The 24737-nt window shown below is 35.8% G+C and overlaps 1 protein-coding gene across 3 annotated transcripts in view; it reads right to left on the bottom strand.

Annotated features, from left to right (window-relative positions):
* Positions 1–24737, bottom strand: part of XRCC4 (X-ray repair cross complementing 4) — a 391068-nt gene that overhangs the window by 115255 nt on the left and 251076 nt on the right. The window contains exon 8 of one of the 3 annotated variants that reach the window (XM_060093118.1): positions 22569–22651. The exons of the other annotated variants lie outside the window; for them this stretch is intronic. Within the exon in view, the coding sequence (XP_059949101.1) occupies positions 22569–22651 (83 nt within the window). The remainder of the gene's footprint in view (positions 1–22568; positions 22652–24737) is intronic. 3 annotated transcript variants of the gene reach the window in all.

Raw genomic sequence — 24737 nt, 5'->3', positions numbered from 1 at the left:
GCTCAACTTCATTAGAAACCAAAGAAGTGCAAATGAAAACCAGTATGAAGTATTTTATACTAGATTAGCAAAAACGAAAATGTCCAACAATAGCAAAGATCACAGAGAACATGAAATGACAAGATGAATTACTACTGGCTGGAGTGTAAACATTTGAAACTACTTTAGATAACAATTTGGCAATAACTGTCCAGGTACATGAAGATTTATGTACTTATAACTAGGATTCCACTTCTAGTTACATACTCCGGGAAATATTTGCATATGTGTGTCAGGATATATGTGCACAAATGTTCACAGGTGCATTATTTATAATAGTGAAAAACTGAAAACTACCCAAATGTCTCTTCACAGGATGGGCAAGTAAATTATAGAATTTTCACACCATGGACTATGATGCAGCTACACACATGCACGAATCTCAAACATGATGGGTGAACAAAAAAGCAAGGCACAAAATAATACACAATATGATTCTATTTACTTAAAGTCAAAAACATGCAAAACTATATAAATATTACTCTTTGAACACTGATTGTGTGTGTGTGTGTGTGTGTATCTGTGTACGTACATAATAGTTCTGGATCTTGTTTGCTCTTCCAAGACAATGCTCTCAGATTTCTGAGTCTTGTAACTTTGGCAATTGTGAAGATGGTTTTACAGAAGGGGCAGGTTGAGTACTATGCATAAAGGGTTCCATTTCAGGTATAATGGGTGACTCTGAAGTGACCGCAGGATATCTAAATGGAGATAGATGTTGAGTAGGTAAATGCTTGTATAGATGTAGAGCTCAGGAGAGATGACTGGACTACATGTACAGAGATAGCAGTCACTGCCATTACTACTGGCCACTAAAGACAAATGAGTTGAAGAGATCTTCAAATGAGTTGAAGAAACTCCCAGAGAGAGTCTACCAGAGAAAAAACGTTTAATATAGAATCCTGGGAAATGTTAAAATTACAGGGGCAGATGGCAAGAGAGAGAAATGAATAAAAGGAGACTGAAATAGAATGATTCAAGAGATATGGGGAGAACCAGGGAAGAGAGTTGTTGTGGCAACCAAGAACCAAGTTTATTTTGTGTGCCCACAGCTTGTGGTACTCCCATTTGCCACCCAAATGCTGGCTTTCTATACAACTTTGACTGCTGAATCTGTAAACACATATTAGGTAAATTATTTTCACCCACTAAGAATTATCTGGAGCTGAGAAGAATAAGCTGGAAGGATGCTGCTATGCTTGTGATTCGTTACAGACAAGAAGAACAGGGAATGTTTTCTTTTGGGAGGAAGAAAGTCTTAAACCCTTGGACTGCAGCCGTCCGAGCAAAAATCTAGCAAAATGGTTAATGGTCAACTGCCTGGCCACCAAAGCAAAGCATTCGTAAGTAGCTCTTTCTCTCACATTATGATAAAATAATTTTATATATATATGTATGTATATAGATAGATAGATAGAGTGGGAGAGAGAGACAGAGACAGAGAGACAGAAAGAGAGAGAGAAAGAGAGCTTTGTTTTACTAGCAACTTCCCTGGCATCTACCCACCTCACCTCTGACTTTCCCCTGGGACTGGGGTAGAGGTCAGATGTGTGGCAAGAGATGAGGTAAGGGCAATGTATTAGGAGAGAAACAGACCCGAATATTATTACCAAATGGTAATAATAAAAGCCAAATATCTAATGGTTTGTTTTTTAGGATGTAACAAATCAAACCTTCATCAAAATGACCACAAAAACAGCCAAGTCAAAGTATTATGTACTTGTTACTATTAAATAACTAGACAGCTATTGAACTGGCCTTAACAGAGTTCTCATTATGGAACAAACTCAATTAGAGAAATATCTTTTAAATGGAAAAGTTATAAATAATGGGCTTAAAGATTTGACATCACCAACATTACCACTGTATTTTCAAATTAAATTTTAGTATTTAAAAAAATATTTGAACTTTGAATAAATGGGAAAATAGCTACACATTTCTAGTTGACCATATAAAAACCAAAAGCATCTCCTAAATAAATTAACAGACTGAGGTCATCAGGATTCAGTAAAACAAGTGAATTCCAAACATTGTCTGGAATTCAATAGGCCTAGAACAGCATTTCACTAGTCTGAGAAAATGAAAAGAAGTTGAAACTTTCTTTCTGGCAACCAAAATGGCAAATAAATAAATTGCGTTAGTTATTTTCAACTAAATTCCTATATTTTTTTTTCTAATGAATATTCTTTTGCTGTTTAACTTTATCAAGAAAAAGAATAAAATAGAAATAGGCTTTTGAAATAAGTAATTTTGAATAAAACATAGAATAGAGACTTATGAAGAGTAAATACACAATGTTAAAATGCACTTACATGCTTTATAGATATTGGGAAATAATAATTATAAAATTTCCCTGTAAAATATTCATATTATGGGTTTGAAAATAAGATTCTCTAGTTTTATCCAAGTTAACATTTAAAGTTACAAACATTAGGATCAATATGTCCATAATCCACAAGGATGCCAGAATTTATGTAGGAATTTCATAATAATAAATTGGAAGATTTTGTCATTCTTACTCTACTTTATTTAGATAAGTAACATTACTGTGATAATTCATTAGATCAGCAATATCAAAGCCCATACATGCTTTAAAAACTCAATACCCGAAAAACCCTATGTTAAACTTCCTGTATCCCTTGCAAGTTTTGAAACGGTATAGGTGACATTTGCTACTGGTGATCTGTGCCTATAAAAGCAGAAAACTGTCATCTTAATAAAAAATGATTTTCCACAACTTTACTTTTAAGACAGGCCATTGCTCTTTGCTACTTGGTGTGTTACAAATGAAGCCTCCCTCACTAGATTAGAAGCTTTTCAAGTAGAATGACTCTGCTTTATACGACCTGGCTCATAAACGTTCCAATGATTGCATGTATTAATTAATGAACAAATGATTGAATGAATGAAGTAGACAGTATTAACAAGAAGCCTCAATAAAGTTAAGCAACCTGCCCAAAGCCACACAGCCAATAAACATGAATGTGAGCAGGCAGGCAAGTCAACAATGAAGCCAGGGTATTAGCCTAGATTTCCCTCACTCCGAAATCCATACCCTTCTTACTATACCAGTATATGGGAGTCACTAATTCTTATTTCTACTGCAGAGGAAGGCAACTTGGTGCTGTGCAGTGTGTCTGAAAAAGTAATTCCATGAGACACTCTAAAAAATAAAATCTGCAGTCTAAAATGTTTGGAAAGTATTTATTTTTCTCCATTAAGTCCTCTAAGTGTTTCATGTGCATATTATACATTTAAAGCTATTAAAGTCATTCCATAAACTTGTTAAATTATTAAGTAAAACAAAAGCAAGGTGCAGGAGAGTGTGTGTAGAAAATTAGAGTGTGTATATATATATATATATACACACACACACACATATATGTACAAATTTATATGTGTGTGTGTGTATGTGTGCATTTATATGTATATAGAATATCAGAGTATCTCTGGAAGGATTCACAAGAAACCAGCAATGGCTGACTCTGGAGAGAGGAGCTTGGGCTGAAGGCCAGGGATAATTTTTGCTGGATAGTCTCTTAAACTGTTGAAATTAAAAAAAACAATTTATACACAGATTATATCTTTTTAAAGTGCTTTAAGAAAAAAATAGCTTGTTTATCCTCAGTTTTACAAATGAATTTGGCAGTCAAAGCCTCTTTTCTCACTATCTCTCAATTACTAATATCTCAAGAAATGAGTATTTCTAGAACAGCCTGCATTGCTTGCTTTCCTGAGAATACAATACCTACTAGCGTGAACCCAAAAATGTAGTGGTCAAATGAAGGAAAAAAAAACACAGAAAAAAAAAAAAAAGAATTCTACTTCAGGCTACCAAGAGAAGTGGAAAAAGCATGAGCAGAAAATAATACCCAGCCATGGAGGTTAGTGACTTCTAATGAACCAGGGACCAGGAGTGATAGTTTCACCACAATGTGGAACCAGCTGTTGGTTTCCTGCTGCTGCTGTAACAAATTACCATAACATAGCAGCTTAAAACAACACAAATTCATTATCTTACAGTTCTGGAGGTCGGCAATCTGACCCACGTCTCACTGGGCTAAAATGCAGGTGTTGGCAGAGCTGTGCTCCTCTCTGGAAGCTCTAGCGGAGAAACTTCCAGAGGCTACTCCCCTCCTCCATCTTCAAAGCCAGCAATGGCAGGTGGATACCTTCTCACATCACATCACTCTGAGCCGGCTTCCTTTGTCACATCTTTCTCTGACTCTCCTTCTGCCTCTCTCTTCCTTTGTGATACAATGCACCCACCCGGATAATCTAGGATAATTTAGCTACTTTTATGGTCAGCTAATTAGCAACTTTAATCCATCTGCAACCTTAATGTCCTTTTGCCATGTGCTCTAACACAGTCTCAGGTTCCAGGAATTAAGACTTTGACATCCTTTTTTGGCGGCAGTGGGTAGGGAACGCATTATTCTGCCTACCGCTCCAGCCTTAACTTGGTTAGGGCTCAACTGTTACTCTAATCTATCAGTTTAAATGTTTCAGGATCACTTAACAGAGAAACAGGCTTTGAGAAAGAGCAGGACCCACAAGGCCCAGAGCTAAAAGAAACCTTCAAGCTGGCTGGAGGAGGCATCTGCAAGGTCTGTGCAATATGACCTGAAACTCAAAAGAATCCACACTGGGGCTCCTTATCTAGAGATGAACTGAACCAGAATCATTGAGATAGGCTGTCAACTACATCATCCATCACCTACCGTGTCTACTATTTACTGAGTGCTTACCAAGGGTCAGAGACTGTGCAAGATGCTTGGGATATAAAGGGAACAAACAAATGGTCCAAGGCAGAGGTAACCCTGAGCGGCTGAGCTGCCCTGAACACACACTAACTACAACCCTTGTCTAGGGGATAACACAGAGACTGTTTCACTATGAAGCTCTAACGAGTGAGGCTATTAAAGAACCACAGACAATGCTACCTTCATGGGTGTGTTACTGTGCTGTCAGTCACACAAGGCCACAAGCTTAGAGGGGCCTCATCACTGCTTTAATGGTCTGTTGTCACTGTCTTGAAATTCTTAATAATTTTGAACAAAAGGGCTCTGCATTTTCATTTTACACTGGTCCTGCAAATTATTGTAGTCTGTCCAGACCACGCACTTTCAGTGACCTTCATACACCAGACCCAAACTGAACCTAAACAATTGCTCACACTTATTCTGGACCAATAAACAATGGGACTTTTTTTTTAAACTAATTTTGTACTGATGTATGGACTCATTCTGTCCTATTCAGAATGGAGTTTTAATCCTTAATTAGCCTAACCACCAGTAAACCTCCTTTTTAACACTTGAAAAGCACTTGCTTTTTCTCTTCAGGGAACTACTTGGTGAATTTTTTCACTGGTAATTTTTTTTTTGACCTGTAAATTAATAAGAATGAATGTAGTTTCCTGGCAAATAAATACTCCGCTTTGTTAGGCTTCTCCTTCTCCTCCCTTGCCTTCTCTCTCTCTCTCTCTCTCTCTTTTAAAACTCCACTGTCTTTTGTTTTATAGTAAGAGAATTCAGTTTCTATTTTAATTAACAGATTTTTCCATTACTTTAGTCCTAGCTAGTGGACTTGATTCTTAGTGTTCTCAAAATTACCCACTCTAATTAATTCCTTGGCTCACAAAGCAGCAAACCTCTCATCATTGCCATCCTGTGCTGTGGCCTACCTATCTCTTTCCCTTTTGATTTGTTGAGTATCAGTCTGCCCCAAATCCTTCCTGAATATTTTCCTAGCTTTTCATGGAATGGGTGACCAAGGATCATGTGGCAGCCAGACATTTTAAAGAAGACAGACTACTTTGTAACACCACCAACATCATATAACTTTTAGATAAAATGAGTATCATATAACTGATACATAAAATGAACAAACAAAAAACATCTCTTCACAAAGCATACTAACTCAATGTGGTATTATTGGCAAATGTAAAGACAGTCTCTGCTCAAATTCTGGGAGATGTTCTGTCTTAAAGAAACATGCCAGAAAGGAGTCAGAGCACTGCAAGAAGGCAGATGGAAACAATCTACAAAATTCTGTGGATTTTGATTTTTAATTAAAAAGATTAAATTTTTCAGTTGACTTTAAAAATATAACCAAAGTGTAAAGTGAAACCAAGTTGTATAGAATGTTTTTAAAACAAATCACTATACCTCACAACTGGTGGCAAGTCACTGTGAGATAAGGCAGTATAAGCCATGGAGGATTCAGTCTATATGCTCAGAATGACTGGAGAAAGACCTATCTAACCTTTTTTGCCCTGGAAAAGTTTATTAGATGTATGGTACTATGATTTCAAAGAAAGTTCAAATATCACTGCTAAACTACAATCCAATCCACACAAAAAGCTGTTGACTGCAGTTGTGTGTTATGTTTAGATAACTATCTTTACTAAGTGCACCATATACCTTTCTCATTGTGATATCTTTATGATTACATAAATTACCATTTTTTTTCAAGATTTTTTACTGAACTAATGTTTATTTTGAGGGAGTAGAGTAAGTGCCACATATGGTTCCATTAGTGTATTAACTGGTACAGTTTGGTCTCATTCCTTTAAATGTCCCATTGCAATCTATGTCTTAAAAAATGTAAAAATAGTATTATTTAGTCATAATTCTCCAAAATTCATAGTGGAGGAAGATTTTACATGGCACTAAACTATCATTAACAAATGTAATGAGATCAGTGTTTTGTAAAGGCATTGGTTTGATTTGCCAAAATGCTGGACTGGCTGTAGCACTTAATTATTAAGGCTGGAACAGACACATTCAGTAAATAACTGATCAGCAATTTAAATGACCACTGTTACCTAACTGATCTTATTTTGCTACTATAAGAAAGCTATATATCTCAGCTTTGATCATCTGCCATCTGAACTGTACAATTTTTTTTTTTTTTTTTTTTTTTTTTTTTGCGGTACGCGGGCCTCTCACTGCTGGGGCCTCTCCCACTGCGGAACACAGGCTCCGGACGCGCAGGCTCAGCGGCCATGGCTCACGGGCCCAGCCAGTCCGCGGCACGTGGGATCTTCCTGGACCGGGGCACGAACCCGTGTCCCCTGCATCGGCAGGTGCACTCTCAACCACTGCGCCACCAGGGAAGCCCTGAACTGTACAATTATTGACATTTCTCCTTGCCTTTTATTGTTTTCTCCTTCAGCCCATCTTCCAACTGCTGCAAATGCTTTCTACGACACAAGTCTGATTATTACTTTGTACTCCTACAAGGCTGTAGTTGAAACTCCCTTGGCATAGCAAAACAAACAAACAAACAAAAAATCACAAAATTTCTAGCTTCATGTCTGCCTTTCTGGTTCTAGCTATCCAATGCTCTTCCACACCAAACTTCTTGTCATCCACCAAATGCATCATTCTGTCTTCATTGCCATACTTTTCCATACAGTTCCCTCAGCTTGAGGACTCTTTCTCCTGCCTTCTTTACTTAGCAGGCTCCTACTCATCATTAAAAGCCAAGTTCAGATGTCACTGCTTCTGGGAAACCCTCCTAGGCAGAGGAATTAATCATCTCCTATTCTCCCATAGTACATCTTAAATCAAGCAGCTCTTTGTTCCTATACCTATTGCTGTGTAATAAACGACCCTAAACTTAGTGGCACAAAACAATGACAATTTTATTATGCTCATACTTTCCATGAATCTCACAGGGCACAGTGAGGATGGTCTGTCATCGCGCCATGGTATCAGGGCCTTAACTGGGGATACCAGAAAAACTGGGGCTGACATGATGGCTGGGAGCTGGAATCCTCTGAAAAGCTCATTCACTCGTATCTGGTGCTTGGCTGGGAGCCTTGAAAGAGTAGGACTGGCTCCTGGAGACTCTTCAGTGGCTTGGCTTCCTTACAGCCTGGCAGCCTAGGATAGTCAGACTTTTTACATGAAAGCTTAGGGCTGTAAGCATGAGGTGCCTTTGTTGACTTAGCCTCTCTGGAAATCACAGAGCATCACTTCTCCTGCATTCTACTGTTTACAAAAGAGTCAAAAGCCCACCTAGATACAAGGGGAGGGGATATAGAAACCACTTCTCAAAGGAAGGAATATCAACCTCAGACTTTAATTCTGGACATCTTTGTCACTTACATTGTAAGCAATCAGAGAACAAGGACTATGATTTAGAATTACTGTTTCTTTCAGAATCTGGCACAATTCCTAGAATAACGAACTATGTGCACTGAAACTGACTAAGAAGTGTCTTATTGAGGGTGTTTGCCTTTTTTCTCTAAGAGCTGAGTATGAAAAAGCTATAGCTAGTTTCATATACAATTTACACAGAATAAAAACCATTCCAGATCAGAAGGGCAGCTATATAGATTTTTAGAAATGCAATCACATAAAATTTATACTTCAGCAAGGAAATTTTAATTTCTGACAACTTTTGCTGGCCACTAGTTAGCTCACTTTCCATTATTAAGTAACTTAAATTATTTACTTTTCCAAGTAGTTTTGGATGTTTATAAATTTATATGCTTACAAGTTCACACAATACCATTAGTTTAGTTATACTCCACTTCACTGGAATGTTTGGGAAGGGAGATCTATGGTTAAATGAATGGTGTTTCAATCCTCATGGCTAAAAGCCTCACTAGCAAATGCTGGTCAACTTCTAAATAAACACACACTCAGAACTCAACTACTAGAAGGATCTAGTTAGTTGGATTTTCTATTAACTTAAGTTTCATTAAGTTATTATTATTATTACTTAAGCTTTAGGAGTGTTAGTTAATTTAAACCTCTTCTATCTGGTTATTGAGAAACAACAACAGTAAGAAGCAATCACACTTTCATTACTAATGCAAGTAAAAGTCAGAAGTGAAATAAAATCTTCATCTCCATACATCCTTTATTCTGAGAAGAAATGTGACCCCTGTTAGCAACACAGAATTACCACCAACAATCTCACCTTCAATGACCAATGAAGAAGAATAATCAGATTTCAAAAATCAGAAACCATAAACAGATATTAAATGTTAAACCAAGAAATTCTAACAGTTGTTTGGAATTAGGAAAGCTGTCACCCATAAATTCACATGCAGCTCCAAAAGACAACCATGAAAATTGAACAGGCTATAACCATGCATGGAAAATATTCAGCTAAATTCTACAGTCTGATCATAATTTCCCTTAAAATATATATAACCTCCAAAGTCCCCTCAAAATGTTACTAGGCCTCTGTGGATTGGTAATCAGAGAAAATCTTAAATCTTAATTCATTTAAATTGCTGTCTACAGTGCATTCTTTTACTGCTTTCTGTAAAAATAGGCCCGCTTATCATACTGCAAAAGAAGAAAGATATTTGACATTTCCTAATCTATCACTGGACACTTTTCTATAACTAAGAACTTTGGAAGTGACTAGAAGGACCACTTAAAAATTCCATTTTTAAGAGTGTTAAGTTTCCAGAAGGCAGGAACCATGCTTATCTTTGTATAGTTTAACCACATATAGGAGATTTACAACTTAGGAAAGAATTGTTCTTAATAGAGTTTGTTTTTAAACAAACTCAGGATACATTTTTTAGAAATGTTATAAATAATAGATTTTCTCAGATCATTCCACTAAGTCTATTTAGCCTATGATATAGACAAACTATTAGAAAGTATTAATGATGAGAACTAGTGGTCAACGTAATTATAAAAATCTGTTTTTCATACATTTCTTACTTCAAGCAATATTTTCTCAGTGTAAGGCACTGTGCCAGCTTCTGAGATCAACAAATAAAACATAATCCCAGACTCTGAAAATCTCACAGTCCAGTTGAACAAAAATGTATTTGAATAATTAAATATAACATGTGTGATGAAGTATGTACAAAGTATTGATTTATAAGATTAAAAAAATATTTTACTTTCCAAATCTAGATGTCAGGAACACATCTGTGCTTATGGAAGGCTTATTTGTATTTGCAGTTGTACACATAAAAATTAACATGTGACAGATTTTGATGTTTACTACATGGTAATTTCCCATAACTCTTGAAGAGATACTTGATTATTAACGATTAAAAGTAATTTTTACTCACAATAGCAATGACTGTTTTCTTTCCTTAAGCAACTTTTCTCATAAAGAAAATGGAATTGATTGCTGTATCAGAACACTGAATACTTAAGGGAAACATTTATTTATACTCATGAGAATTTTATTAAAATAATGATAGACACTATCCAGACAAACCCAATCCAAATATCCAACATTTAGGTGGGATGGGGTTAAAAGGCTATTTCCACATCTGAATTTCCCTTGTAGGACCAAAATTCTAGTATTGTATTTTCAGGATAGAAGAGACTAGTGCAACTTTTAGGTTTCATCCAAAGTTATGAATCTGAATTTTCTGTATAACCTTCTCTCCTTAACTTATTTTGGGTGTTGAATCATAATAAAAAAAATATTCCTGGGCTTCCCTGGTGGCGCAGTGGTTGAGAGTCCGCCTGCCGATGCAGGGGACACGGGTTCGTGCCCCGGTCCGGGAAGATCCCACGTGCCGCGGAGTGGATGGGCCCGTAAGCCATGGCCGCTGAGCCTGCGCATCCGGAGCCTGTGCTCCACAACGGGAGAGGCCACAACAACAGTGAGAGGCCCGCATACCGCAAAAAAAAAAAAAAAAATTCCTTAGCATGAAATTGTTACTTCTTAAATATTTGGTAAAAAGAAATAATGACATTTCCTAATCATTTCTTAAAGAAGACTTAGATTTCAAATATAGAAATTCAAAAATCCTGTAACAATCCTAGTAGATGCAAGCAACAAAAAAATTATTTATTTGGGAGTATATAAAGTAATATATATGTATATTACAAAGACTTCAAAAATTTCATCAAAATAGAATAAAATAAAGATTATCCTCTGTCTATTCATTCACCTGTTGATATTTTAGTGTATATCTTTTCTGAATTTATATACATGATATTATATATACAAAGTCTTTTTAAAATAAGTACTATGAAAAGTACTTTTTATTATATTTTTCTTAAAAATTAATTGAGGAATACCTCTCTTTGTCAACAATTATGGGTCTACATAATCATTTTTAATGTCCTTATAGTATTCCATCACACTGAGCTACCTTAAAATTATAACTAATCTTGATCCATAGACAAATACTAGAAATAATTTAAATACTTGTTGTAAATTATATTTAAATGAACATCCTTAAATATACTCTTTCTAAGTAATGTTAAGACAACAGGTCTATTTAATTCTAAATGAAAATGGTTGACTATAAGACTATAGTTCCTGAAATTTCTTACTCTTAGGAATGCTAAGGGGAAAAGTACAGCTCACAATGAAGAAAGTAGCATATATGTATTTTAACTACCTGGAAATTAAATTATTTTTAGATGAAAGTTCTATGTTAAGAACAAACACAGTAACAATATATATAAACCTGGAAAAAAATAGTGATTAAAACCTGGGAAACTGGGACTTCCCTGGTGGTGCAGTGGTTAAGAATCCGCCTGCTGATGCAGGGGACATGGGTTCGAGCCCTGGTCTGGGAAGATCCCACATGCCACGGAGCAACTAAATCCGTGTGACACAACTACTGAGCCTGCACTCTAGAGCCCATGAGCCACAACTACTGAAGCCCATGCTCCTAGAGCCCATGCTCTGCAACAAGAGAAGCCACTACAATGAGAAGCCCCTCACACTACAATGAAGAGTGGCCCCCGCTCACCGCTACTAGAGAAAGCCTGCATGTGGCAATGAAGATACAATGCAGCCAAAAATAAATAAATAAATAAATTTATTAAAAACAAAACAAAAATAAAAACCTGGGAAAGTGAAGAGTACTCATTAAAATAAAATAAATAAAATATTACCAACATAGAAAATAGTTAGAAATTATTTATGTTTCTCATTGAAGACCACCCTCACTTTGCTTCTAAGTCAAAAGGTTTTGCTATTGGACTTCAGAGGTGGACCTCATAAATATTATATACTGACTGCTAGTTTTATTTATTTTTCTTGGGGAAATTAGATTAGGTCATCTGACCTGTTACAGAAGATAAGTGTTTTGTGTCTGCTAGTTGACGTGTGGGCCAAATTCTCTTTCTTACACATGAAATAAATGGTTATTATCAATTTGGAGATAAGGCAAAGAGTTTTTTCACAGAATTCAGGGAGAGTCAGAGCAGACAATGTTTCTGAGCCTTGTGTGCAGAGGATAAGTAAAAGTACAAAAAACAAAAACAAAAACAAAAAACAAAGGTGACAACTCATTGAAAAGTTTTTATTCATTGAGATACTGATATTTTAATTCAAGCATACATAATCATGCTCTGATGTCACTCTGCCACATATGTAACTGAAGAGAATAATTTAAGAGGGAAAAAGATAACTTTTTTAGAAGAGAAACTTGACCTTTCTTGGTACAAATAAGAATCCCACCTGGAAGTTTTAGATCTTCCAACACAGTCTGAAGCTGCCCTCCCTGTCTTGTTTTTTCTCAAATTCAATATTCAAAATTCTGTTGAAAGTCTATTCAAAGTTGCTAATCTATCACTGAGAACAACAGCTAACACGTTCTCCTTATGCCAGATACTGCGTTAAACTCCTGATTCATGTAATTGTCACAATAATCTTATATCCTGTATAGTCTCTATTTTCCAGATGAGAAACCAAAAGCTTAGATATTTGAGCAACTCACCCAAGTTCTCACAATTCATAAATGGCCAATGCAAGACTTGAGCCCAGGCCTGCTGGCCTCCTCCATGCTTTTAACCAGTGCCTCTTTCCCTTTTTCCCTTTGCCTCAGATGTCTTTTCCTTCATTATTACATGCCCACATTCTACTTAATCTTGAAGGCTCAGCTAAAATTCTACACCTTCATGAAACTTGACCTGAACTCTGCCTCTTTGAAATCTCATATCATGCATCACTACAGAATTATTCTAACATAAAGTAAACTAATTCTGCTCAAAACAACATAGCTTTATATGTTACCTGGTTAATTATAATGTGTGAAATTGAAAGCAGGGCCATTTACAGCAAATATTTCTTAAAGCACAAAAAGGTGTTTACAGTCAGATTATAAGCTCTATTTTTCCTTAAAGTCATTAACATCACCATCTTAATGGACAAATACTTAATAAACATTTGAGAGTGAATTATGCTTTACTGGACATTGTCTGCATAATAGTCAATTGACATGGTCACTGCCCTCTTTGAGCTTAAAATCTAAAACAGATGTCATGGTATAAACAAACATAGAAAGAGATAAAGGTGCTCACATACATCTGTTCAACAATTGAAATACACTGCATGAAATATTTATATTATGTTCTAGTCACAGTGCAAGTGGTGTGTGTGTGTGTGTAGAAGGCTGAAGTGTTCATATTCAGGGTTGAGGTAAGGATTTTTCAAACGCAGGTTTTGTCTGTATAAGAAAGAAGGCAATGGCTCACATCTGGGAGATTGGGACTTTATTAGAAGAATACAGATGTCAATCACCACAGAATAACCACTGTACACATGTGAACCAGATGCTTCCATGTAAAATAACCCAGGGTGTTTCACAGATGAATCACTGAAAATGTAATTACACATTGGTCCTAGTTTATTGGTAACAGGTTCACTTATGTGGAAGCCATATGGTACTATCCATCCTGAAGTAGTGGAAAATACAAAAATGGGTACTTTGAGATGTTAAAATATAAACTCTTCTTCTGCTGCTTTGCTATATTATCCTTGTGGTGAGGTAAGTGATGATTATATGTGTTCAGTCAAATATCTTTGGGACAGATGTCTATTGCTACATTTTATTAGTAAAGATTGTGCCAATAAAGTTTACATTATATCCTCTCCTTTTCAAAGGATTTTACTTCAACAGAAAATAAAATGTTTAGTGGCCATACAACTCCTATAGATCTAATTAATGACTGTTAGGGTAAGTATTCATGTACAGTACCTCAGAATGTGAGCTCAGTATTAAACGACTACAAATGTTTTCTTTTGCATATAGTTTAAATGTTGATTCAATATATATGGATTCATTGCAGATAAACAAAACCCATGTAAAAGCTGTCAGGAATCATCTATGTTTTACAACATTGACTCTCTGAGCTCCAAGGGTCACTAGTCTGTGTTTCATAAAGCTGTCTACCTATTTACATAATCGATTGCTTGTTTTCTTCATGTGTCAGAGCACCATCTGACAAGTAGAGATGGACTTCTCTAGTTAACAGCAAAGCCTTTTAAGAGTTTAATTTTCTTCTTCAAGGAGACCCTTTAAAACAAGGAAAATCAGCATGCCAAAGTCTACTTCTATGGAACACTTTGGTTAGGAAACTATACACGAGGTGGGCACACAGCATCAAAGGCATCTAGAATATTGTATCCAACCAGCCCTGCTGTAGTTTAAGGCTGAGGTAGAAACAGTTGTAAGTATTCTCAAATAACCTGGGCCCTTGGGACATAATACTGAGCTGTATTTTAATGCTTTAGCTCCAGGGTTTTCTTTTATTGTTTGACTACATAGTCAAAAATGTCCTGGCAGATTGATTTGCTGTGTCTTCCCCTTTCTCTCCAGCATCAAAAGGGAAAACTCAAACCTGTTACCTTAAATTACTCAGTGTTTTCAATAACTCAAAAATAGTTTTATGTAATATTTGATACATACTATATAAATACATATAAAAATCATCATAATAAATCAAACTAATGCATTGCTACAGCTTAATTTAAGAATACAAAATTACTAATATTGTTACATCCAACATGCTCCTTCCCCAACCTTCTCCCCTGGCCTCCCCACAGAGTTATAACTGTAACCTATATTATGTGTCAGTCATTCCTTTGCCATAAAAGGAGAGTTTTATTACACATGTACAGATTCCTAAATAATGTATAAATCCTACTTTATTTTTGAGCTCTATAAAAATGGAATCACACTATGGCTAGCCTTCTGTGACTTGCTTCTTTCACTCAACATTAAGTAACTATGATTCCATCTCATTCATTTTCACTGTTGTATAATATTATATTGTGTGATTTTATATACATATGTATACATATTATAGTTGTGTATGTACACACATTATCTATCTATCTATCTATTATCTATCTAATACAAACAACACTGCTATTTCTCATGAGCTTTTGTTAGGTACGTAAGGAAATTCCTATAAATCCTAATTTTCAAGGAAATGTTATGTTTGGGTGGTGAATTTCATTAAGTTTCTATGCACCAATTGAGTTGATCATATGTTTTTTCTCCTTTTATCTACTAATGTGATATATTATAATTATTCCTCCTGGAAATAAACCCAACTTTTTCATCATATATTTTTTATGCTTAAAATATGCATTGCTAGATTTAGTTTTCTAATACCAGTCAGGATTTTTCTTTTCCACCTATATTCAGGAATAATATGGGTCTGTAATTTTCTGTGTCGAGCTGTTACTTTTTTTTTTTGGTTCCAGAACTGAGGTTATGTTAGCTTTATAGAATGAGTTGGGAGTGTTCTCCCATTCACTTTGCCAGAAAAGTTTGATAATATTAAAATGACTCGTTCCTTGCAAAATCTGAGGACCTTCCTCCAGAGAGGATTTGTGTTTAGTTCTAATGAGAGCAGGGGGTACTACTCCTGGGTGCTCAGGGCCTAATGTAGTCTTTCAGTGGCTGCATTCAATCAGCATGTTTATCTCAGGGCAGCACAGTTTTTCAGTTTGTTTACTGCTTGTAGCAAGGTGCCTGCTTTGGCTTCAGCTTGCTGTTTTGGTCTTGAAGATTCTTATAATTTTAATCTCATTTTTGTGTGCACTAGAAAAAATATGTATATTCATAATTCAGCATTTTACATTTTAGTGGATCTCTCAGAATGTCTAGTTTGCCATAATATCAGAGAAAGATCCAGTGATTTCAATCTGACAATAAATAATGTCTTGTCATGGAAGAGGTACCTAGTTTGGAGTCAGATAAAGCTGGATTAAAATCTTGGATCTTCCACTTTAGTTATCATGTGATTTTGAGGAAGTCTGAACTTTTCTGAGTTTGTCTCCTCTTCAAATTGGGGACTAACCCCTACAAAATATAACTGATATTTACTGAACACTAAGAGTCAAACACTCATAGGTACTAACCCATTTAATCTTTACAACAGCCCTGTGAAGTAGTATTATTATCATCACCTTTGCATAGTTGTGTAAAATTAAAGGGTGTTAAGTAACTTGCCCAAGGCCATAAAACTAATAAGTGGAGGAGATAGGAGTCAAACCTGAAGTCTGACTCTGTTGTTAAAAAAAAACACTGTGCTATAATTTGCGGCATTAAATCATTCAAATTATGTAAAAAGTTTGCCATAAGTACTTTAAAATAATAGCCAAATAATAATAACAATAATAATATAATTAATAGTGGGAGAATTTATAAGGTGAATAGATAAATAATCATGATACAGCCACACATGGAGTGCTACTCATTAAAAGCAATGAAACATTGACAGTTCTGCATGGAAGAATCTCAAAGGCATTATGCGACGTGAAAGAAGACAGACTCAAAAATGGCTACATACTGCATGATTTTATATGACAGTCCAGAAAAAGCAAAAATTGGGATGGATCAGTGTTGCCAGGGCTGAGTATGGGAAGACGGTATTGACTACAAACAGGCGTGAAGACACTTTTTGGGATGATGGAAATATTTCCTAGCTTTATTGTTTGTTTGTCAAAATTCATAGCACTATACAACTAAGAATCCTTAATTTTACTTTATGGTAATTTTTCCTCAATAAGCAAAACATACAAATTAAAAACAGGTAGCAATCTTTCCCCTGAAAGAGCATTTTCAAGCTATATTCACGATGAGCTTTTCATCTCTGATTAACATACAGAGTTATGCTGTTAGTTATTTTTAAAATCTACTGATTAAAAAAATACAGTGTATTGTTAATTGTGAAATACATATCCATGGAATAGCAATAAGAGTTCCTTACCAAGCCTCTGGTAATGGAGGAAAGTGATTAAGGAAAGGGGCTTGTTAGTTTCAAACTGTCAAGGGATGTTGAATATGTTTCTTCTTAAGATTTTCTATTTCTTTCTACACTCTTTAAGACATAGATTATGAGATGCTTTCTGGCAAGAATTACTCGCTATAAGACCAAATGAAATGTACAGTACTAAAAACTCATGTTATGCAATGACAAAATTACACTTGTCAAAGCCAAACTTCAAGAAATAAACCATATTGTAGTTCAAAATGGAAGAGTGGAAAACGTGGTATTAATAGAATATATAGATACAAAACGGATTTTCCCATAAAGAATATAAAATGTGAAATGGCTCACGCCTGGTTAGAAAGATTACTTAATTTATTTCAATCATACTTAAAAAATTAGACACAGATTCTATCATGAATAAATAAAATGGAATTTGGAGGAAAACTGCCTATTAGTAACAAGAGAATCTGGCTGAAAGCAAGTAAAGTCACAATTTCTAAAAGTACAATAAGCTCAACTATGTGATAGTTTGATTATAAGGCAGAAACATTTCCAGCCTCACTGCAAAAAGGGAATATTGACTTTGGAATTAGATCGTAGTAGGGAATAGAATAGGAAATGCCTACATGTCAAGAAAGACTATACTGTTCTACATTGTTCTAGGAAGCAACTTCATAAAAAATCACTTGAAGGGCTCCTATCTTATCTGTGAAAGTAGCAAAAAGTGGGGAGAGATCCCATTATAGTTGATGACCCGAGACCAAATCAATCTTGTGAGTTCCCAATAATTCTATTTTCAAGTGATTTTTAGTCTGTTTTTACAGAGTGGGTTTGTTTTTGAATTTAAATCGTGACAGTAGGTATATTATCTTGAGTCAATCAAAATCTTTACCCTCTTAAGGTGACCACCTCATGTCAAATAGACCCCATTTACTAGAGCATACTTTATTCTTCCTAGAATAATAAAAACTGTATTTTCCTTCTTCTAGCTGCACAAAAAGCTGCAGGGATAGCAAAAGCCAACCCCATCTTATGTACTTAAAAAAAAGAAGCATTGATGCAGACATCTTACTGTTTCTCTCTTACATCTGTTAGGCTGGGGCAAGGATAAGACCTGTTAACATTCTAAATAAATTAACACAGTATCCCAAGTACAACTGTGACTTTTGTAAAATTCACATTGGTATATTGGCTGATTAAACTGGTAATTACTTTTCAGCTTAGTTTCCCTATTATTGTCAAATGGTAACTAACTGAAATAATTTGTTGTCTAGAGACTAGCAGACTAAATAATTTTGTAATGACTGGTTTCCAGACTTAGGTTGATGTGGATAGAAACCAGAGAGATAGAGACAGCATAAAACTATATTTTTTGTTAACAGAGTAGCTGACAGACATAACTTATGAAAAATCCTTGAAAAATCAATGGAAAGGTATATGCCTCTGTAAACAGATGATACTACCAATGTACATGAAACACTTAGGTATCTCATTACAAAACTAAGGGATAAGTATATTTTTAGGATAATCATAGAAATCTTTTGTTTTGCAGTAAAATGAGAAGTAGAAATTGTAAAATATTTAAAATAAATTTTTTCTATAAGTGAATTTTAGCATATGTACTGTTCCTATAGGTTATCATACTAGTATACTATTACCTTGATTATATTTATAGGATATAGAGGAAAAAATGATATATACAGGAAAAAAATGAAACCGCTTACAGAAATAAGGAGAAAGAGGATTTCCTAGACTAAGCGCCATCCATTATTCAAGTATAGTTACTGTGCATATGATTAAAGTATTTTTAAAGTTGTATCAATGGGAAAGCTCTCTTGGACCATTGATTAAACAAAACAAAACAGAATATTGCCATCTAAATTAATTCTGATCTCCTTCTCAGTTCTGCTTCGATTTCCATTAATAGCAAAGTTGTTTAGACTGTATTGGAGGCAATTATCCCAGAAAACCCTCTGCCAAAATGAAATGTGAAATTAGACCTCCCTGAGTGGCTGAGTTTACAAATCTATTTTTGAGTGGGGTGTAGACATGGTTCATTTTACCTAGGGTTTGGGTCAGAGTCCAGGAAGGTCTGGGGAGGGGTTGTGAGCTCCACGGCCCTCAGGTGAGTTGGAGATGCTGAGGAGGGGAGCAAGCCTAGTGAATATGGCTAAAACACTATTTAAAAAAATGTTTTCCCTAGTGTTTTGGGAAGTGCCAGTATTTGGCTTCTTTCCCTACAGAATTAAAAAGTTTGATAATGCCTAATGCTGTGAAGGGTGTGGGAATGAAATTCTCAGTATCTAGTGATCAGCTAATCCAGTTTCTTGGCTCTGGGAAAAGAACTAAAACCAACAGCTGCTTTTTAAATTTTACTTTTCTTGTCATCCTGGATAATCTAATTGTCCTTTATATTATAATTTATTTGTCTTTACCTTGTTCTCACAGCCAAATCACTGATACCTGATGCACGCTGTAATAAATATCCACTTGATTTATGACCTCTTTTTGTTATCATTCTAATACTTAATTCAACTTTGAAAATAGATTTCAAAACTCATGCAGATTCTGTTCAGTTTGCAAAATTTCTAGGGGTCCGCAACACAGTATCAGGTGTTTTGTTCAGTCATCATCACTACTTCTATTGTTTAATTTTGACAAGAGAATACAGAGAAATGACCTCTCTCTACTTTTTACTTGGCCCAAAACTTCTAGGAAAACTTCTTAATAATCCAAATAAAATGAAAGAAGATAAGAGAAAGATTTTATTAAAATTGTTGCCTTATTTTTACTACGATTTGAGTGGCTGGTGATTATTTGTATAACTAGAATAAATGATCTCTCTCTCCAACTGATTACACTACAACACTGTTGAGATGACTTTAATCAAAATTTCCATGTAATAACCTCTCTAAAACACCCAGCTACTAGCAATGACAGGAAATAATAATTATTCTTTACTTCTGTAACACTGGATTATTCTTTTATCTTATTTGTAGTATATATGATATTACTTTTTCCAAGAATGCTTCATACAGCCTTATGCTCTTCTTTGATAAATGACAACTAATCAAAATATTAAAAGTCAATGAAAATTATGTTAGCACTTAGTATTTCCTGAAATAAAATATGCAATTCAAAATACGGTCTTGTAATACAACTCACTGCACTTTTTTTGTTTTGCCATTTTGTACTCCTCTCCTTGCTTGGAAAACTCTTATTTTTACTTCAAGCCTCAGTCCAGATCTTCTAAGTAGCTTTATAAGAACTTGATCTGTCAGAGTTAGTGCTCCACACCTGTCCTCCCACTTCCTTTTTCCCACATACCTCCCATAGCACTCTCACTGCACAATAATTATTAGTTTTTGTGTCTGTCTCTCACTAAATGTTGAGTACCTCAGTATATTCATTTCTGGTGACTACTGCAACAAATTATCACAAACTTGATGATTAAAAACAATACACATTGGGGACTTCCCTGGTAGCACAGTGGTTAAGAATCCGCCTGCCAATGCAGGGGACAGGGGTTCGAGCCCTGGTCTGGGAGAATTCCACATGCCGTGGAGCAACTAAGCCCGTGCACCACAACTACTGAGCCTGCACTCTAGAGCCCTCGAGCTACAACTACTGAGCCCATGTGCCACAACTACTGAATCCCACGTGCCTAGAGCCCCTGCTCTGCAACAAGAGAAGCTACCGTAATAAGTCCGCACACCGCAACGAAGAGCAGCCCCTGCTCACCACAACTGGAGAAAGCCCATGCACTGCAATGAAGACCCAACGCAGCCAAAAACAAAACAAAACACATTTATTCTCTCACAGTTCTGGAGTCGATAAGTCTAAAATTAGTATCACTGGACCAAAATCAAGGGGTCAGGAGGGCTTAGCTCCCTCCATACTCACTAGGGAAGAATCTGGTCTTTGCTTCTTCCAGCTTATACGTGTTGCAGCATCCACTGGCTTGGAGGCATGTCACCCCAGTCTCTGCCTCCACCGTCACACTGCTCTCTCTCCTTCTTTCTGGTCAAATCTCCCTGTACCTCTATCTTAAAAGAATATGTGTAATTGCATTTGGGTCCACCTCAATACTCTAGGATAATCGTTGGATAATCCCAAGATCCTTAACTTGATCACATCTACAAAGTCTGTACCATGCTGTATATGTAACAGTCACATGTTCCAGGGATTAAGATATGGACATCTTAGGGGGCAATTATTCAGTCTATCACACTCAGTGAGGGAGAGGTATCTTATTCATGTTTATACCTTCAGTCCTTAGTACATTACCTGGTGCAGAGTAAATGCTATATAATTGTTGAATAAACAAATACATAATTTCACTGAGGTTTTAACTGTACATAAAGTCATGCAAAATTGTGAGTTTATAGTGTTCAGTAGAATTCAGTATTAAGAAAAACTGACTAGAGGCTTTCACAGGCTAATAATAGCATTATTAGTGGCCATACATATATATTTTTAAATTTTATTTATTTATTTATTTTTGTGGTACGCGGGCCTCTCACTGTTGTGGCCTCTCCTGTTGCGGAGCACAGCTCCGGATGCGCAGGCTCAGCGGCCATGGCTCACGGGCCTAGCCGCTCCGCGGCATGTGGGATCTTCCCAGACCGGGGCACGAACCCGTGTCCCCTGCATCGGCAGGCGGACTCTCAACCACTGCGCCACCAGGGAAGCCCTGGCCATATATATTGAACAGCTGAATTTGTTTTATAATTAGGTTCCCATTTAATGTCTGACAACACTCAAAAACTATGCTGACATCAAATAGGAAAAAATTTTTCAACCAGAAAAATTTACAAATAATTAAATAACTGTTAAGTGTGACAGCACCAAACATATGATAAGAAATAGCTTACCAGTACAAGCTCACTATTTTTCTAATTAAAAATACAGTTCACATATTTGCAATTATTATCTTTAAAAGGGTTGTTTTATTTGAAAATCATACATACTAGGTAATGAACTATTAACTAACTCATAGAAGTCAATTGGATCTCTCAGAGATTAAATATGAATGCCACTGGTGAACATCTAACTGGTTTCCTGGTCTTCGTGCCATTTTGGTGTGACTTAATCATGAGTAATAAGAGAAAATATCACAGCACATTACAGTTTCTTTACACCCTGATCAAGGATGATAAATGTCATGATAGAGGCCATTCTTCAGGGATCACTACATCTCTGCAATTACCTTAATGTTCCTACCTGTATTCCACAATTCCAGTTAAAGCCATGAAATAAGCCCTCCATACTTGTGCCTGGAAGGTAGACAGATCTAACTTACCCACATACTTTATATTATGAGGTATCAAGTTGTTTGTATGTTTGTTCTCCAAAGTGTACTTGAGATTAACAGCAATTTGAAAAATAAAAAAGTGAATATTGTTAACAACTATTTAATTATTGTTAACCTTATTAACAAATATTTGCTGTAGCTTAATAGAACATACCAAGCTACCAAGAAAATAATTTAATCTAAGTTTTTCTATGTTAATAATATAAAAGTTTCCATGAAGGAGAAGGATCTAAAACTCTGAAAGCACTTACCGTCAAAAGATTTGGGTATTTTGTTGATGCACCCTGCTATGTCATTCCAAAATATCTGATGAAATTTGTGGCAAATTCTGCAACTTGAAAAAAATTAAGTGAAACTGATATAAATTTATAGCACCCATAATGCTCAAAACTATTGTTTACTGAATATTGGAACAAGAGTGTCCACTGAAAGCTGTTATCATCTACATCATTTAAATTGCTCCCTCTTTCAATTTTGGGTACAGAGAATCCAGACTATTACACATAACAATTTTATCTGCAATTAGAACTCTTTTGTGCAATCAAATGATTTTCTTTCACTAGGTCAGGTATTACCTATAAATGGTGTCAAGGGATAATTATCAGAGTATGGGACTATATTACTTTTGTCCCTTTATTAGAGCAAGGGGCATGATTTATTTATTTGACTAATACAGTTTTAGGGTTTTTTTTAAACTGGTGTCTGTTATGTGCTAAGATCATCCTCCTTAAAGGAATATAAAAGTAATATCTACTAAAAGGAAAAGTCTACAGTGTTAGGAGATATTTGAAAATCAAAAGAGAGATATATGGAGCAAAGATGTGATTAAACAATAATTAAATAATTTGATTGAGAATAAGATTTTATTTAAGATTATATTCTTGTCTAGACACGTCTAGCAATTCTTAACTCCTAAAGGTATTAGTAACAAATAACATACAAAATTACTCTCCTTATGAAACTTAAATTTTAGGGGAAAAAAGAGTCAAATAAAATAAATTAGCATATGATATTTTAGAGAGTGAAATGTTCTATGGAGAAAAATTTTAAAAGGAAGTAGACTGGAAGTGTGATGGAATTACAATATCATATAGCACAATCAAAGATGAAGTTGAGGGGCTTCCCTGGTGGCGCAGTGGTTGAGAGTCCGCCTGCCGATGCAGGGGACACGGGTTTGTGACCCGGTCCGGGAGGATCCCACGTGCCGCGGAGTGGCTAGGCCCGTGAGCCATGGCCGCTGAGCCTGCGCGTCCGGAGCCTGTGCTCCGCAACGGGAGAGGCCACAGCAGTGAGGCCCGTGTACCGTAAAAAAAAAAAAAAAAAAAAAAAAATGAAGTTAAAATGTGAGCTAAGGTGTGAAGGAGGAAGCAAGTCGATATGTAAAGGAAGAGCATTCTAGGCAGAGGAATGCTTGTGCAAAAGCAAGGCTACAACTGATGTGTTTGAAGAATATGCAGGAGGCTGGTGTGGCTGGAGCAGAGTGAGCCCTAGGGAGAAGAGTAGATGAGCTCAGAGAGGTAAATGGGACAAATAGGTAAAAACTGGGGGGAAAAAACCCACATAAATATCCTGCAGTAGTAGACTGATTATATGTATCATGAGAACTCTGTACAATGAGATACTTTTAGAGTCATACCAAGAATAGGTTAGATCTAAATGTGTTGGTATTAAAAGATCTCAATGGACAGGGTAAGCACTGTATAATACCATGATCCTATCTGTGTATATTTACATGTGGTCTTTACGTCAGAAAAATGCTTTCCAAAAGGATACATAGGAAACGGTTAATAGCAGGAACCTTTAGACAGAAGATCCAGAAGTGGAGTGGAGTATGAGAGAGGTTTTTACTTTTCATTTTACACTTTTCTGTACTTTTAAAAAAACCTTCTCTACACATTACTTTTACTCTAAAAATACAAGAAAAAGAGCTATTTGTGTATCTGCAGCATGGTCTCTTTTCAGTCAAACCTCATCAGCAGTTGATGTAAGAGTTTTGCCTTTTGCAGTTTGGATGCCATCTCAGCATCCTTAAATGAATTTCGCAAGTGTTCTTGTTTCCTAACTTCCTTTCTCAGAGCTTATTCCAATGATTTTACCAGGTCATAATAACTTTTTCACTAAGAAAAATCAGTTCCTCAATTTCCTCTTGGCTACTTAGCAACAATGTCAACCTTAGCACTTTCATTTCCATAACTTCTCCATGCTTACTTGTGTGCCAACCAGCTAGAATCACACATATGACTACATTCCCTCCTGCCTCCATCCTACAGATAAGCTAAGTTCTCAATCATCCAGAGGTGCATTTTCTACTCTTCTCAGAGAAAGTCTCTTCTTTCAAAACTCTCCTCCCACATGACGACTCTCTGAATTCATTCAGAACTTCCAAACACAATTTATCCTGTATTACCTATATGTACACA

Source organism: Mesoplodon densirostris, chromosome 3 (genome assembly GCF_025265405.1).
Source record: "Mesoplodon densirostris isolate mMesDen1 chromosome 3, mMesDen1 primary haplotype, whole genome shotgun sequence".
Taxonomy (NCBI): Eukaryota; Metazoa; Chordata; class Mammalia; order Artiodactyla; family Ziphiidae; genus Mesoplodon; species Mesoplodon densirostris.
Note: the sequence above shows the minus strand (reverse complement) of the source record. Positions and strands in the feature narration are given on the sequence as shown.